Source organism: Syngnathus scovelli, chromosome 12 (genome assembly GCF_024217435.2).
Source record: "Syngnathus scovelli strain Florida chromosome 12, RoL_Ssco_1.2, whole genome shotgun sequence".
NCBI lineage: Eukaryota > Metazoa > Chordata > Actinopteri > Syngnathiformes > Syngnathidae > Syngnathus > Syngnathus scovelli.
In genome coordinates, this window is record NC_090858.1 from 13,048,014 (window position 1) to 13,064,038 (window position 16,025).

Consider the following 16,025-nt stretch of genomic DNA (forward strand, 5'->3'; position numbering starts at 1 on the left):
TCCGAAAATTACTGTAATCACTTGAATCGTCTAATGAACTCGAATCACCTGCAAGGGTTTCCTGAGCCTTGATAAACACTCAGCTTGGTTCAGTAAACTAAATCACAAGTATGGGGAAGACTGCTGATCTGACTGCTGTCTAGAGCAGTGTTTCCCAACCACTGTGCCGCGGCACACTGGTGTGCCGTGAGAGACGTTCAGCTATGCCGTGGGACTGTCCAATATTAATTACGGAGCGCATTGTAAACAGGATCGCCAAACCACTGGTCAGTTCGCGCAAGGCCTGGTCAGCCACTTGCTAATCGTGCATGTGTGGAGAATCGGAGAATCTTGAGATTTCATATTGTGTCGATATGATTGTATTGCATCGGCACATATTCAGTTTATGTGTGTGTTGCTGTGTGCTTTTGCTAACAGTGACAGACACTATGACGGTTGTGGTGCGTTTGTGGTCCGATGGAAATCAGAGAATGCAGTTCAACCGGAGAACCTGGATTAGTTATTTTTCACATGCGTAAAATAAGCAGTCAAGTCGAGACTCCTCGACTGTGATAGCCACTCAGCAGAACAGCAGAGCGTCTTTAAAAGTGACTTTGTTCTTATTGTTGCAATATTTATAGACCTAGTCTAAAACAGTAAACAAAATCACGTTGATTCTTTTATTTTAATCACAATCACTTTAAATAGTTTATTTCTTACACCGTCTAAAACCTTTTTAAAAACTGTCACTTTTATTTAACAAAAGGAATACAATTTAAAGAATATTTCGTATTTATTTCTATTAAATTATTCGACTCTCCATACATATATAGGAATAGGACTCTACGTGTTTCGTTGTAATATAACTGATTTTAATATAGGAGCTTAACAGATTTTTGTTGGCGGTGTGCCGTGAGATTTTTTCCAATGAAAAGGTGTGCCATGAATGAAAAAAGGTTGGGAAACACTGGTCTAGAGGACCATCATCGACACCCTCCATCAAGAGGGTAAGACACAAAAAGACATTTCTCAAAGAGCAAGCTGTTCACAGAGTGCAGTTTCAAAGCACATCCACAAAAAGTGTATTGGAAGGGGGAAATGTGGCAAGAAACGCTGCACAACCAAGAGAGATGACCGCAGCCTTAACAGCATTGTGAAGAAAAGTCGCTTCCAGAATTTGGGGGAGCTTCAAAGACAGTGGACTGAAGCTGGAGTCCAGGTATCAAAAGCCACTGTTCACAGACATGTCCGGGAAATGGGCTACAATAGCCGTCTTCCTATGGTCAAGCCACTTCTGAACTCAAGACAACGGAAGAAGTTTCTGACTTGGGCTATGAAAAAGAAGCACTGGACACTTGCAGAGTGGTCCAAAGTCCTCTTTTCAAACGAAAGCAAGTTTTGTATTTCATTTGGAAGTCAAGGCACCAGAGTCTACTTACTGAGACAGTCCGAGTCGAGATTTGGTCGCTTAAGTAGCGGTTTAATGATAGCAGTTTTAAAGGCTGTTGGCACTATACCAGAAGAGAGACAGATTAATTATAATCAAGACTGACGGTCCTAAAATCTGAAATAATTCTTTAAATAGTTTGGCTGGAAGCAGGTTGAGTAAAGACGTTGTTTGTTTAGTCACACTAACCAATTGTGTAAGCCTTTCAAGGGACACGCTTTTAAAATCTGAGAGGGTTATTGCATGATCGTCAGCGCCCGCAATCGGCGGTCTCGACTGAGTGATTGGAACGGTCATCTTGATGTCATCCCTAATGGATTCAATCTTTCGAGCAAAAAATTTCATTAACTCGTCGGCTGAGTGGAAGGAGCTATCAGAGGTCGGCTGGCGTAGTGTTAGCTTTGCCACTGTATCGAATAAGTATTTGGGATTGTTTTTATTGAGATGAATAATTTGCGAGAAATGATTAGTTTTTGCTAAGATAAGTGCATCAAAACCTCAAGTTTGGTTAAATGCCATTTGCGCTCATGCTTTCAACATAATTGCTTAAGCGTACGCGTTTCATCTGTGAACCATGAAGTAGGCTTTCTTCAGCGAGTTTACAGACATGGTGGCGCTACAGAGTCAATGGCATTTAACAACGTCGCATTGAATTCATTTGTAAGATTATCAATAGAGCCGATGTATGCGGGAAATATGGCAGTTGCCGGCGGCAGTAACTCAGATAGCGCAGTCACAGTTACGGAGTTAATATTATGACTGCTGTAATTTTGATTGCGCTCTTGCCTTTGACAGAGAACTAAAATTTCAAATTTTATTGAGTAGTGAACAGACATAACAGTAGTGTATGACAGTACTGTTATATTTGAGGTTGCCAGTCCTCGGGATAATACCAGCTCTAAGGTATTTCCATTCTTATGCGTTGCTGCCTGTATGGCTTGCATAAAACCAAATGTATCAATTAAAGTCTGAAACGCCAAAGTAAGTGGCTCTGATGGTAAATTTTTTTCAAAGTCAAATTCTCCTTTATTGTCAATTCCTCCGCATGTCAAGACACACAAACAGATCGAAATTACGTTTCTCACTATCCCAGGGTGACAAGACAGAGTTCACAACGCACATACAAGTAAACAACACAGGAAAAATAAAACAAGAAAATGAACAATAAGAGTGATAGCACGCTAGCCGCTCCCGATGCACAGCAGAGTCCGGAAAGATGACAGTCAACCAGGCCACTGTGAACACGAGCACACAGCAGGCACGCACTGTCCGGTTCGTGGATCCTATCAGGCGAACGCAACCCATCTTGTCGTCTCGCGAACGAACGTACGCCAGGAGAATGGAAGGCACGGCTCTGCGAGCTGGGTTGGCCGCAAGCCTGGCCCGACGTCTCCGCGCTGGCCCCTCTTCCGCTGCCTCGCAGACCCGCTGCCGACGCATCCCAACAATGCTCCAGGACGAAGCAGTCCGAGCGCCCTTAATGTTGAGCAGAACATGCCCGCCGCACTAGTAGCACGACGTATCACACGAGACGAACACACACAAAACTGCCGGACAAACACTCGGTAAACAACGAACAGGACAGAGAGTGGCCGCTGTGTGTGCACGCGCCGCCATCTTGAATCATTTATATGGATATTAAAATCCCCCATAATTTGTCACTAGATCAGCCACGAATTCTGAAAATTCATCCAGGAAACCAGAGTAAGCCCCGGGTGGACGGTAAATAACAGCAAGATAAAATGACGGTGGAGCTGTGGATCGGACAATGAGAACTTCAAATGTTTTAAATATGTTAATCGAACGAGGCCTAAATCTAAGATCAGAATTAGAGATAAGGGCGAAACTCCCACCCTTTTTATGAGGACCCGCCACATGCGAGCTCACAAAATTTGGAGGCGATGCCTCAATTAAGTGGCAGCAGTTCATTAGGTTTTAACCAGGTCTTACAAAGACCAAAAATGTTTAGGTCATTAATGAGTACTGCTTTCGTGTGAAGTGATCTAACATTCATAAAACGGAGTTTGAGTCTAATCCAGGGGTGGGCAAACTTTTTGACTTGCGGGCCGAATTGGGTTCTAAATTTTGACCGGGGGGGCGAACCAGGAGCAGATGGATGTAGTGTTTGTGTGAAGTAATATAAACGACCTGTAAAGGTCATTGCATAAAAGGTTTTGGCCTTTAGTAGGTAGTAAAGCATGGATATTCAAAAAACGTTTTTTGAAAACAAATGCATTTATTAACAGCATTAAAAAAAAATAACATCCCTAAAAAACTGCTATCAGTGATTCTCATAAAATATGACACTGTTATTATGAATAACAGTCTCCATCACTTCAGTGCCTGCAGGTCAGATTAATGAAAGATGTATGTTTATTTTATGAGATCACATCAAACATTCTGACCAAATATATCATCTTGAAGAATCGGTGAAAGCATACATCCAAATAAAGTAATCAAAACGGCAACACGGTGAGGGGTATCTGAAAATCTGAGCAGAGTTTTAACTCACAAACACCTGGTAACAGAAGTGAGGAAACGAAAAACACTTCCTTAAAGTAAGCCTTAAGAACTTTAAAGGTTAAGATTAGTCACAAACAGGTGGTGCATCAATGTCCTTGAGTATCCTGCATTGTTTGAAAATGAGAATGGTCGCTAGTTTCAATCCCTGCTATTTGTACAGATCATATTCAAAATGCATTTTTTTACAACAAACTTGAAAGCCTCCCCTTCATTTTCAGTGTTCATTTGATGTTGATGTTCATGTGGCTGAACGTCACGTCGCGTACGTCGAGCCAAATTGGCCACTCTTTTTAAACACTCGGCACTCAGTGTCCACCTTGCTTTTCCGTGGGCGACTCATTTCAATGGAAGGATTCCAGGGGAAGGTTTGTGGGTGGCTTTAGCGTAAAACTGTATCCGAAAACTCGGCGCGCAAATTACAAGAATGCTGTCGTCACAGCCCACGCTCTAAATTCGGCACTGCTACAAATAGAGCGCGAGTGCGCCATTTCCGTACTACTGAGTACGTACATGCACTTGTGAGTGTGCACCGAGCTTTCTGACACGGCTTCCGGTAGTAAATGCGCAGGCGAGTGGTTCCCCATCTACTGGGGAAACGCAGTCATTGCAGGCAAAATGACCGAAAAAAAAAAGTTTAATAATACAATTTATTTAGGGTTGGCGGGCCGGATTAAACGGTCCCGCGGGCCGGATGTGGCCCGCGGGACGTAGTTTGCCCATACCTGGTCTAATCGGTAGATCAGAGTTCGTATCGATCGGAGGATTTTTAAACGAAATACAAGTAAGATTGTGTTGTCTCGGCCCGGCATTACCTCTAAAATATTTATTAGCGTGGTGGGAAGATACGACCATAGGAATTTGATAGTTAATATTCGGCAGACCGGAATATTATCATTAACAAGCACCATGCCATCAGCGCAACCGGTCATGGTAGAGTAAATGGATTTGTCTACTACCTCAGTAGAAAGTGTGTCAATGTATACTGTGGCACTATTCAAACTGTGACACTCTAGTCTACACAATGAACTATGTGCATGCTGGGAATCTAGCCTAGCGCTAGTTAACTTTAACTTAACTCCAAACCCATCCTAACAGGTGGCCTAGTCACCTGTGACCCGGCCTGCTCTAAAGTGACCTGTCATGAATGGCTCAAACAGTAATCCATGTTCCTCGAAAGAGTGAAGGCGCCTTCACGATTAGGATGAAGGTCGTCCTTCCTCAGCAGGTCGGGGCGGCCCCAGGAGGAGGACCAATTATCTATAAAATACAGTCCCTCCTTCTTACAGAAACCAGCCATCCATCGATTAAGGGAGACTAATCTACTAAACCTCTCATCAGTGCCTCTCCCAAGCAGGGGGCCAGAGACAAATACTCGACGCCGACTCATCTTTCTGGCGAGATCACAAGTCCTCGCTATGTTTTTCTATGTGATCTCTGATTGCCTCATCCTAACGTCATTGGAGCCAATGTTTATCACTATATCCGAGTAGCTAGTGTATTTGGACCTACGCTGTTGACTAGACCTATTGCGAGCCGAGCCAGCTCCCTAAGATTAGCCTCTATGTCGGGTGCTCTGCCTCCAAGGATACACATTACCGTGGCTGGATTTATAAGCGTGATGTTTCTGGTAATGGAGTCACCTCTTACCAAAGTGGGAGAGCCATTAGACCGAGATGGCTTGGAACAGCTTTGTGTCTTAACTGGCTCATCGCAGTTAGCAAGCCGCATGGGGCTAGTGCTAACTGGGCTAGCGGGCTGACTACAGCCCGCATCTGTGTCCGCCACATCTACGGTTATCGCGCTATTCTGCTCTAGCTGGCGGACACGTCCCTCTAGCAGGGACAACTTCTCTAAGAGAAGGGTGCAGTTGGTGCTCGAAGCCGTACAAACGTCTTTATCCGTAGCCATACTTGCGTGTCCAATGATCGACGGTAGACAGTAGACAGACAGCCACGAAGCCTCCGCTGAGAGCCGAACAATGACGTGGTCGAAATGACAGGGATTGATGGTCCGTGACTTTCAACAATAGTAAACTCCCAAAAGTGGAGTAAAAAGCGAGTGAGGAAAAATTAGAAAAGAATGTAAAAATGTAGAAATGTAGATAGTCTCTCGAGTGACGCTGCAGCACTCTGCATGGCAAACCGGAAGGGATTCATGTCCAACATGACTATGACACTGCCGGGACGTGAGTGTGTGAGTGAAAAACCTGCGGCAAGATGTTACAATGCAAGGCTCACACGGTCCCTCTGCCTTAGGCGACCACAATGTCATTATTATCGTCAGTCCGAGATAACAATTGCTTGTAGTAGTAGTTCCACCGTTGGGGGCTTGGCACGCCCACTGGTGGAGGGTGAGCACAATTCTCACCCCCTTTGCAGCACTGCTCTATCCGGAGGGAACCTGAAAATGTCTGCAGTGCAGTCCTTGTCTACAGTGGCTCAAGGTAGACTACCTGGCCACCAAGGTTGAGAGGATTATTCTGCCTCATTTTCAACAGGGGGTGGGGACGCTGCCGATGGCTGATCTGGATCACTGCAGGAATCTTTCACAGGGGCACACACTTCAATTGGTCCAGTCCACCTGGGCTCTGTCCACTTCCTCGTCAGGAATTTTAGCCAGACAGTTGGGGTGATCTGGATCTCAGTCTTTGCTCCCGGATCCGCAGTAGTTTGCTCAGCAAATCTGGGACCATAAAACTGGACAATTGTTCAGAGATGTGTGTGTGTGTGCGTGGGTGCGTGCGTGCGTGCGTGCGTGTTCTTGCCATTATCTAGATCAGTAACTGGAAGGGTTGAAATTGATCTTGTCAAACAGCACCCTTTCTGCACCTTTTTTTGCACATTGTCTTTAAACATGTTAAACCTTATCACCCCTAAATTGTTACCACATTTTATATTCATTCCAGATAGTTGTCTCTCATTCACTCCTGCCTTTCGAGATGCTTCTTCTGCTCCTCTCATCACTGTATGTTGAATTCTTACATGTCCTCTTAAGACTCCAAAAACAAGAACATTTGTAAAAAAACATTGAATCTCAATATACAAAATTATTCTACTCTCAATTCTACTTCATTTGAAAAAAAAAGAGAGAAAAAAAGAAAAAACATTGAATCTCACAATATACAATTTGATTCTACTCACTTATTCAACTTACAGTTTGTTAAATTTGGGGTCAGAAAAGACAATACCACTACGATGCGAAGGTCACAGTTTCTGAAGGATTTCTTACCCTCCAAAGGTGGGGACCCCCCCGGATCTCCGGACCCCAGTGCAATACCTCTCCTTTCGTCGGAAAAGCGCTCAACTGGACAAACCCTCGTCAGGGTCACCATCTGTTCAAGTCAAAGTCAGCTTTATTGTCAATTTCTCCACATGCCAAAGACACACAAAGAAACCGAAATTTCGTTCCCCCCTATCCCACGGTGACAAGACATGGCTCACAACAGACAAACAAGTAAACAAGTATAACAAAAGCGTGCTGAATAAATAATGAATAAATAACACAACAATAAATAAATAAATAAATAAATAAATAAATAAATAAATAAATAAGAGGAGCAGGAAAAAAAAGGAGCAAGTGCGCGTACAGCAGACATTCCCGAAAATAGCGCAACAGTGCCGCACGCTACGCAGAAGGGGGTAGCGAGTTCAGGGCCCTAACAGCCTGGAGAAAGAAGCTGTTGGCGAGTCTGGTGGTGCGGGAGCGCAGGCTCCTGTACCTCTTCCCAGAGGGCAGAAGGTCAAACAAAGAGTGAGCCGGGTGACTCACATCTCTGGCAATCAAGGTTGCCTTGTTCTTTGAGATGTCCGTTGTTGAGCAAGGAAAACAAAGATGTGGAGTAACAGTTGTTCCTTTATTGACAAGATCTTGGGTTGTTTAATGGCAGCCAATACACGAGGCACGGCAACAGATGAAACAACAGCCCCCAGGTCAGAAGGTTTTATACTGTCCGGAAAAGGCGGGAAAGCGTCACCTGACCATTTGGCATCTATGAATATGGGGGAGTTACCCCGTGTGTGTGTGCGTGTGCGCGTGTGTGCGTGCGTGCGTGTGTGCGCACGTGTGTGTTTTAAAAGAAGAGTCCCTAGGGGGTCGAGTGAGCGGGCTGACTAAGGTGACCAGACGTCCTCTTATTTGCGGATATGTCCTACTTTTAAGCCCTAACATAATGTCCAGGATTTTGTTGGACTGCCTCAAACAATACATGTACAGTAACATTGTCAATTGTCAACGACGTTCCATTTCACTCAATTCCAGGTTTATCTGTATCGTTCGCAAATAAGTCACGCCCTTCTCCTCAAATCTAGTCACTTTGCTGAATGTATGTGTGTATGAAGGGTGGGCTAGCCAGTCGACACCGAGTGTTTACAAGTAATGCCGAAATGAATATGCACGTTCACGGAGGAGTTGAATAAAAAATTCCAGTGCTTTCGCCAGGGTCGTGTTTCTTATGAAGCTGAGTGCTTGACATGTAAGGCAGGCACTTGCATGTCTGTGGCTAATAAAGGTGCCACCAACCTGCAGGCATACACACTACATTCAACCAACCACACAAAAGCAGCGAGGGGCGGGAGCTCATCATCCAAAGTCACGGATTTCTTTGTGACGAAGTCCGAGAGTGTAGCCGTCACTGCAGCAGAAGGTAGCTATGTTCTTTATACAGTTAAGCGCCATGAAAGCACACCTGGCTTGTTAAGGAATATTTCTTTTCCTAAATGCTGCACCAATGGCCGTGTTTCTTTTGTCTTTTTTTTATTTAGTGTACCACTATAAAACAAAAAAATGTCAGTGTACATATGTTTTTATTAGAGTAAATATGTTTTTGTTATTGTACATATGTATGTTGTTTTGTGTTATTCGGGCCAATAAATACCATTGCTATACAGACACCATGTCATTTGTGTCATAACATACACCGATACTCCGATAAGTCCCTCCCCCTCCCAAAAAAAGGTGTCCTCCTTTTCAGAAACCCAAATCTGGTCACCCTATTTTTAGTTGGTTGCACGCATTTTCTGGCAATTTGTTGTTTATTTACTGCCGACTGCTCGAGTCATCAATGGCAGTAGGGGTTCTTCACTGAATTACAACCTGAGTGCCCCCCCAGAATTTTTTTTAATAGAACAGTATTCCACCAAAATATTTTAAAAGAGCCCTTGTAAATGCATTTGCGATTTAACTTGATATACCATAATATAACTCTTATACAAAACATCCCTCCATTAATTGTAAATTTAAATAAACATTCTAGATGTCATAAATGTAAATATCGTAATAATGTAGATTGATTGATAGAACTTTATTAATCCCACAGCGGGGAAATTCATTTGTCACAGCAGCGCATATGAGTGCAAGAATAATACGAGTGCAAGAATAAAACAAGTGCCAACATTTCAAAAAAGGGTAAACAACAGACATGAACAAATACAAGTGCCGCTAGTAGAGACGAAACACATTAATTTTATCAGGTGCCACACGTTGTAAAGTCTGACAGCAGAGGGAATGAAGAACCTGCGTAACTGTTCCTTCCTAAACCGAGGGTGCAAAGGTCTGCCGCTAAAGGAGCTGCTCAGGGACCGCACAATCTCATGGAGGGGGTGAGAGGTGTTGTCCATGATGGATTTAAGCTTAATCAACGTCCTCCTCTCACCCACAACCTCAATTGAGTCCAGGGGACAGCCCAGGACAGAGCTCGCTCTTCTGACCATCTTATTCAGTCTCCCTCTGTCCCGGTCAATACTGCCCCCACCCCAGCAAACCACAGCGTAGCGCAAACCCGGGCAAAATACGGCCCGCGGGCCAAAATGCCTGGAACACCTCCCCAGGGAGGCGTCCAGGAGGCATACTGATGAGATGCCCGAGCCACCTCATCTGGCTCCTCTCAACGTGGAGTAGTAGCGACTCTACTCCGAGTCTCTCCCGGATGACCAAGCTTCTCACCCTATCTCTAAGGGAGAGCCCGGACATCCTGCGGAAAAAAACTCATTTCGGCCGCTTGTATCCGGGATCTCGTTCTTTCGGTCACGACCCATACCTCGTGACCATAGGTGAGGGTAGGAGCGTAAATTGACCGGTAAATTGAGAGCTTTCCCTTTTGGCTCAGCTCTCTCTTTACCGCAACGGACCGGTACAGAGTCCGCATTACTGCCGACGCTGCACCGATCTGCCTGTCGATCTCACGCTCCATCCTCCCCTCACTCGTGAATAAGACCCCAAGATACTTAAACTCCTCCACTTGGGGCAGGATCTCATCCCCGATCCGGAGAGGGCATTCCACCCTTTTCCGATCGAGGACCATGGACTCGGATTTAGAGGTGCTGACCCTCATCCCGACCGCTTCACACTCGGCTGTGAACCGCTCCAGTGAGAGGTGGAGATCACGGCCTGAAGAAGCCAACAGCACCACGTCGTCTGCAAAAAGCAGAGACGTGATGCTGAGGTCCCCGAACCGGAACGCCTCGGCTGCGCCTAGAAATTCTGTCCATAAAAGTTATGAACAGAATCGGTGACAAAGGGCAGCCTTGGCGGAGTCCAACCCTCACTGGGAACGAATCTGACTTACTGCCGGAAATGCGGACCAGGCATCGATGATACAGGGACCAAACCGCCCTTATCAGTTGGCTCGGCACCCTGTACTCTCGAAGCACCCTACACAGAACCTCCCGAGGGACACGATCGAACGCCTTCTCCAAGTCCACGAAACACATGTGGACTGGTTGGGTGAACTCCCACGCACCCTCGAGGATCCTGCTGAGGGTGTAGAGCTGGTCCACTGTTCCACGGCCTGGACAAAAGCCACACTGCTCTTCCAGAATCCGAGGTTCGACCTCCCGACGGACCCTCCTCTCCAGCACCCCTGAATAGACCTTACCAGGGAGGCTGAGGAGTGTGATTTCCCTGTAATTGGAACACACCCTACGGTCCCCCTTCTTAAAGAGGGGAACCGCCACCCCAGTCTGCCAATCCAGAGGTACTGTCCCCGATGTCCACGCAATGTTGTAGAGGCGTGTCAGCCATTTGCCATCCTCATCCCAGGATATGAAATTCCGCTAGCTAACAAACGTAAAAGGTAGGCTATATCAGAAATTATTATTAGCCCTTAATTAGCCCAGTGTTGGGAAATCACTACTTGTTCAAAAAGGTATCTGAGTTATTAATTGTATTACGGAATAAAAGTAATTTGTTACTGGGGGAAAGTGTTACAGTTAAAAAAAACACATAACAAAACACATGCACATTTTTGCCTTTAACTTTAATGAATTTGAAATACATGTTGATATCGCCACCTTGAAAATGCTAACTTTTCAGCAGTCCTGTGTATGCCTCTTCTGTTTGTGGTGTGACTACTGATGAAAGTGCGTTAGTCACCACACGTGAAAAACACTGGCTCTGATTGACTACAACAATGCTGCCCTAGCCAATCGCTCACTGACTTGTTATGTTAACCTGGAAACTCCTCACTTGCCTCAGGCTCATCCACCCGACCTGCAGCTGAAGGGGGTGTGAAATTGCCACTTACCCACACAGTGATTAACAGGGTGATGAAACAGCTTTGCAGCGCAATATTCTAAAAAAAATTGGGGGGGGCTCCTACCACTCTCCACGTGACATAAAAAAACACCGCCTTGGGCGGCTGCCCATGTTGTCCAGACCAAAAACCAATGGATAATCCATTTTCAAAAGATGAGTTTGTGACAACCCTAAGGAAGGCGTCACAACGACGGCTCCTTTCACTACTCAAACTACGCAAAGTCAGGAACTTTGTTTGTTTTATCTGCGCAGTAGGTTTTCTTTATTGTGAGCAGTTAAATGTGGTAAAGGGAAGAAAAGTATTGACTCTGGAATTGAGTCAGCGTTTGAGGATCTGCGCTGACCCTATGAACCACTCTTAGCGGCCATCATTCACAAATGACTTGATAACCAGGGTCTCTTTTGCAATTGTACTCAGCTGCTGTGTGTGTTTGCGCCAACTCAGTTTGGATGATTGCAAGTCCACTCGAAGCAACAAAAAGTCATTAGAAGGGCTAAGCGTTGAAGGTAGACGCACGTGCAAATCCGCCAGACGCACACAGGCCACGTTGAAGCAGCAGCCGTGTGCCGTGTATGTTCGCAGCGTAGCAGCTGATCCCAGAAAGGAGACGTCGGGCGTCGGGCAAAGAGGTCCGAGGGAGGAGGTCCATGAACAGGAGGAAGTCCCTGCCCCCTCCCCCACGCCCCCTCACCATCAGCAAAGTCCACAGCGAAGCCAGCTGGGCAGCAGTAAAAACCAGGCGCCCCCCAAGAGGTGTCGTGTCCCCTTTTCTCTGACCTCATTTCCTGCTCTGGCCTGATGAAGACTTTGTTGCTCCTACTAACCTTTCTGACTACAAAGTCACACCACCCCATGCTCCTTTTCCAAGCGGGTGCTCCTTTTAGCGGCGCTTTGTTGGAGTGTAACCCCGGCGTGCTTTCACCATGTTCTCTCTCTCTCTCTCTCTCTCTCTCTCTCTCTCTCTCTCTCTCTCTCTCTCTCTCTCTCTCTCTCTCTCTCTCTTGCTGTCTCTCTCTCTCTCCCTCGCACTCTCGCTCTGTCTGTCTTACTCTGTCTGTCTTACTCGCTCTTCCAGTGAGCGTGTTTGTGAGTGAGAGTTGAAGTGAGAACTTTGACTCTCACTCCCACACACACTCACTTACTCATACTGATACACACACAGACTGCGTCAAGTGGGGCATGTCGTCCAGCGCTCATTGCCACCACAGCGCAACACATTTTTCTCTCCAACCCACCATCTCTCCCTCCTTTGTGTGTGTGCAGGTACCAAGTTACACTTGTTGGCCATGCTGGAAATCATTCTCTCGTTCCCTGATGTTTCTAACAATTTGTAAATACAGTAAGCCGTTCGTTGCTTATAAGTAGGCCCGACTGATGAATCGTTCTGCCCGTTATAGCTTTTCAAAATCTTCAACATTGGCTCGAGTTTGGATGATTTTTATGTCACTTGCTCAAAACAGAATGTTGAGTGCAGAAAGGTCTACTACAACCGTTTGTCCAGTAAGTGGAGCTGTGAATACCGAAGAGCAAAGTACAGTGGAGCCTCGAACAAATCGGTATTTGAACAAAAAAATTTGAGATTTTTTTGCTTCGGATGTCGGACGAAATTTGGTTGTCGAACCTCGCGAGATGAGTCGAGAGGACCTGCATCCCAACTGACTCCGTTCGTTATTACGTTCTCGTTACTCTGAGGATTGCATCAACTCTAATCATGCCTCCAAAGGAAGCAAGTGGGAGCAGTAAAGCCATCCTAAAACACAAAGACACTCCTAACGCAATGCGACACTGAGCGCCCGGGGCGCTGCGGTTGCGAGATCGGACCAAATTAAGCTCCCTGCGCACTGAGGTCCATTTAAATTTTGGAAAGTACATTAGGACTTTAAAAATATTTTCTAAATTTTAGCGACCACTCTGTCACAATAATGCGCCCAGCGCGGTGCAGTTGCGCAGTCAGCGGCGCGCAACGGTTGCGCGTTCGGACAAAATTGAGCTCCCTGCGCACTGATATCCACTTAGATTTTGGAAAGTACAGCAGGGCTTTAGAAATATTTTCTAAATTTCAGCGACGGCTCTGTCACAATAATGCGACCAGCGCGGTGCAGTTGCGCGGTCGGCGACGCGCTACGGTTGCGCGTTCGGCGGTGCGCTGCAGTTGCGCGATTGGAGAAAAATGCGCAAATGAAAAAATGCTTTAAAAAGGCTTTTTTTTTTTCTTCTTTTGCTTGGAACGGATTATTTTTTTTCCATTATTTGTAATGGGAAAATATGATTTGTAATTCGAACTATTCACTTCTTGAACAGCCTTCTGGAACGGATTGTGTTCGAAAACCGAGGCTCCACTTTATTGTGATTATAACTTTAATTCATATATTTGTTGGAAGTGACTACCAAAAGAAGTTAATATATGTATTTTAATTAAGTATTCTTAAAAGTCATCGGCCGATTCATTGGTAAGAGTATGTTTTTCTTTTCTTTCAAATCGGCCTAAAAAAAATGACAAGTTTACCAACACCTCAATACCTTATTTGGACGCTGGAACAGATTCAAGGCTTTTCCATTAATTTCATTGTGAAAAGGTCATTTGTGATAATAGCTAGATAATAAATGAATGAAATCCATGTCACAATATATAGGGTTTTGCCCCAAGTGGAGTTGAGTCATTGATCTACAGATGTTGGTTTAGCGGCTGATGTATGGTTTAGCCAGATGTTGGTTCAGCGGTTGATTTACGGTTCAGCTCTGACTTATCTGGTAGCCAGGGAATGATTCCCACCACGGTGCAGCGTCGGTCTATCCAGGTCCTTCCTCCTGATGCTAACTCGTCTCCAGTAGGGCCTGTCGCCTCTCCTCTTCTTCATCACTGGTACTCAGTGCATGTCTGTGTGTATCAGGGGTCAGAGACGCTCTGCAGGCGTGGAGCGATCTCAGAGTAGCACCTGGGTCACGTCTGACGACCACCGAAGCAAGTTGGTGAAAGCAGTGTCCACCTCCAAACTACTCGCCAAAGTAGCGAAGAATGTTAACAGGTACACGCATTCTTATCCCCTTTTGGTTTTGCTCTACGTATTTCTCTCCATTGCAAAGAATGTTTTTTTTGGGCGGCCATTTGTCAAGCACCCACCGCAGACGTACAGTGAATATGACCGGACTGTCAATAGGGTAAGCCATCGTATGTTGCCAACGCTGCAACTGACAATCGTTGGTTTTTTTGGGGGTTTTTTTTGGGCCGAAAACTCCAGTTGTGTCTCTCTCTATTCTAGTATCTCCGTATCGAGTACCATATTGGCCCGAATATGAGACAACTCCCTCTTTTTCAAGACTCAAGTTTGAAAAAAGACTTTTTGAACACCAAATTTAATTTTTATACAGAAAATAATTACAGTACATCTGAAACAAATGATTATAACAATATATTGGAGAGAAAAAGCTAAAAGTTATTTTGCCTCATTCAAATCATGCAAAAACTGTCTATCACATCTTAATATCTGAACATTTAAATATGTAAACTAAAGTGCAATCACATTTGTAAATGAATGGCTTCCATTTTCTGTTATCCAACAATTGCGATAGGCTGAGGTAACTCACGCGAGACTTAAGGCACGGTGACGTAACTGTCCACCATTTTAACATCAGCAGAGGAACCTTTCTAACAGTTTCTCCATTTTCTGTTGTCTCTTCTCTTATTTTCTTCTCTTTTCTTTCTTACTGACGTTTTTTATTTTTCTTCTTTGTGCTACCGCTATTTGTCTTTTTCTTCTTCGTGATAGGGGTTCGCTTTGGCCTGGGGAGTTAAGTTCGGCATTCGCTTTAAAGGTATCTGGCCCCATCTAGCATTGTAAATGGGTATAATATGTAGACCCCAAATGTAAGACGACCCCCACTTTTTCAGTCTTATTTCAATGCAAAAAACACCGTCTTATATTCGGGCCAATATAGTAATAAGAACAAATTTCACTTTTTGCATTGGCCATTCAGAGTAGATGATCCCAGTGTCGCCAGTGACAGAGGTGAGTGAGGTTTAGAGTTTACAACCAATATTGTCCCGATGGGGTTAGCTTTCATTGCATTCATTGCATAGTTCAGTGTTCCCCAACCTTTTTTCATTCACGGTTGAATTTTCATTGGAAAAAATCTCGAGGCAGACCACCAACAAAAATCTATTAGTGTTACACCAGCTTCTATATTAAAATCAGTTATATTACAACAAAAGATGTAAAGTTCTATTCCTATATAGTATGTATGGAGAGTCGACTAATTGAATAAAATAAATACTAAATATTCTCTAAATTGTATTTCTTTTTTAAATAAAAATGATAGTTTTTGAAAAAAAGTTTTAGATAGTGTAAGGAATAAACTATTGAAAGTGATTGTGATCAAAATCCAAAAGAATCAATATGACTGCTTACTGTTTTAGACTAGCTCTATAAATATTGCGACATTAAGAACGAAGTCACTTTTAAAGACGCTCTGCTGTTCTGACAGCGGCTGAGTGGCTATCACAGTCGAGGTGTCTCGACTTGACTGTGTATTTTATGTTGGTGAAAA

General features: G+C 44.6%; 1 protein-coding gene across 8 annotated transcripts in view; it reads left to right on the plus strand.

Annotated features, from left to right (window-relative positions):
- The window catches only part of LOC125978096 (echinoderm microtubule-associated protein-like 4), a 75,918-nt gene that overhangs the window by 38,244 nt on the left and 21,649 nt on the right, over positions 1 to 16,025 (plus strand). For 3 of the 8 annotated variants that reach the window (XM_049735132.2, XM_049735139.2, XM_068652475.1), the window contains 2 exons: positions 12,063 to 12,233; positions 14,372 to 14,506. The exons of 2 other annotated variants lie outside the window; for them this stretch is intronic. In XM_049735132.2, the coding sequence (XP_049591089.1) occupies positions 12,063 to 12,233; positions 14,372 to 14,506 (306 nt within the window). Of the gene's footprint in view, positions 1 to 12,062; positions 12,234 to 14,371; positions 14,507 to 16,025 lie in introns of those variants that run through there. 3 more of the 8 variants (XM_068652474.1, XM_068652478.1, XM_068652481.1) reach the window with 2 other exon arrangements.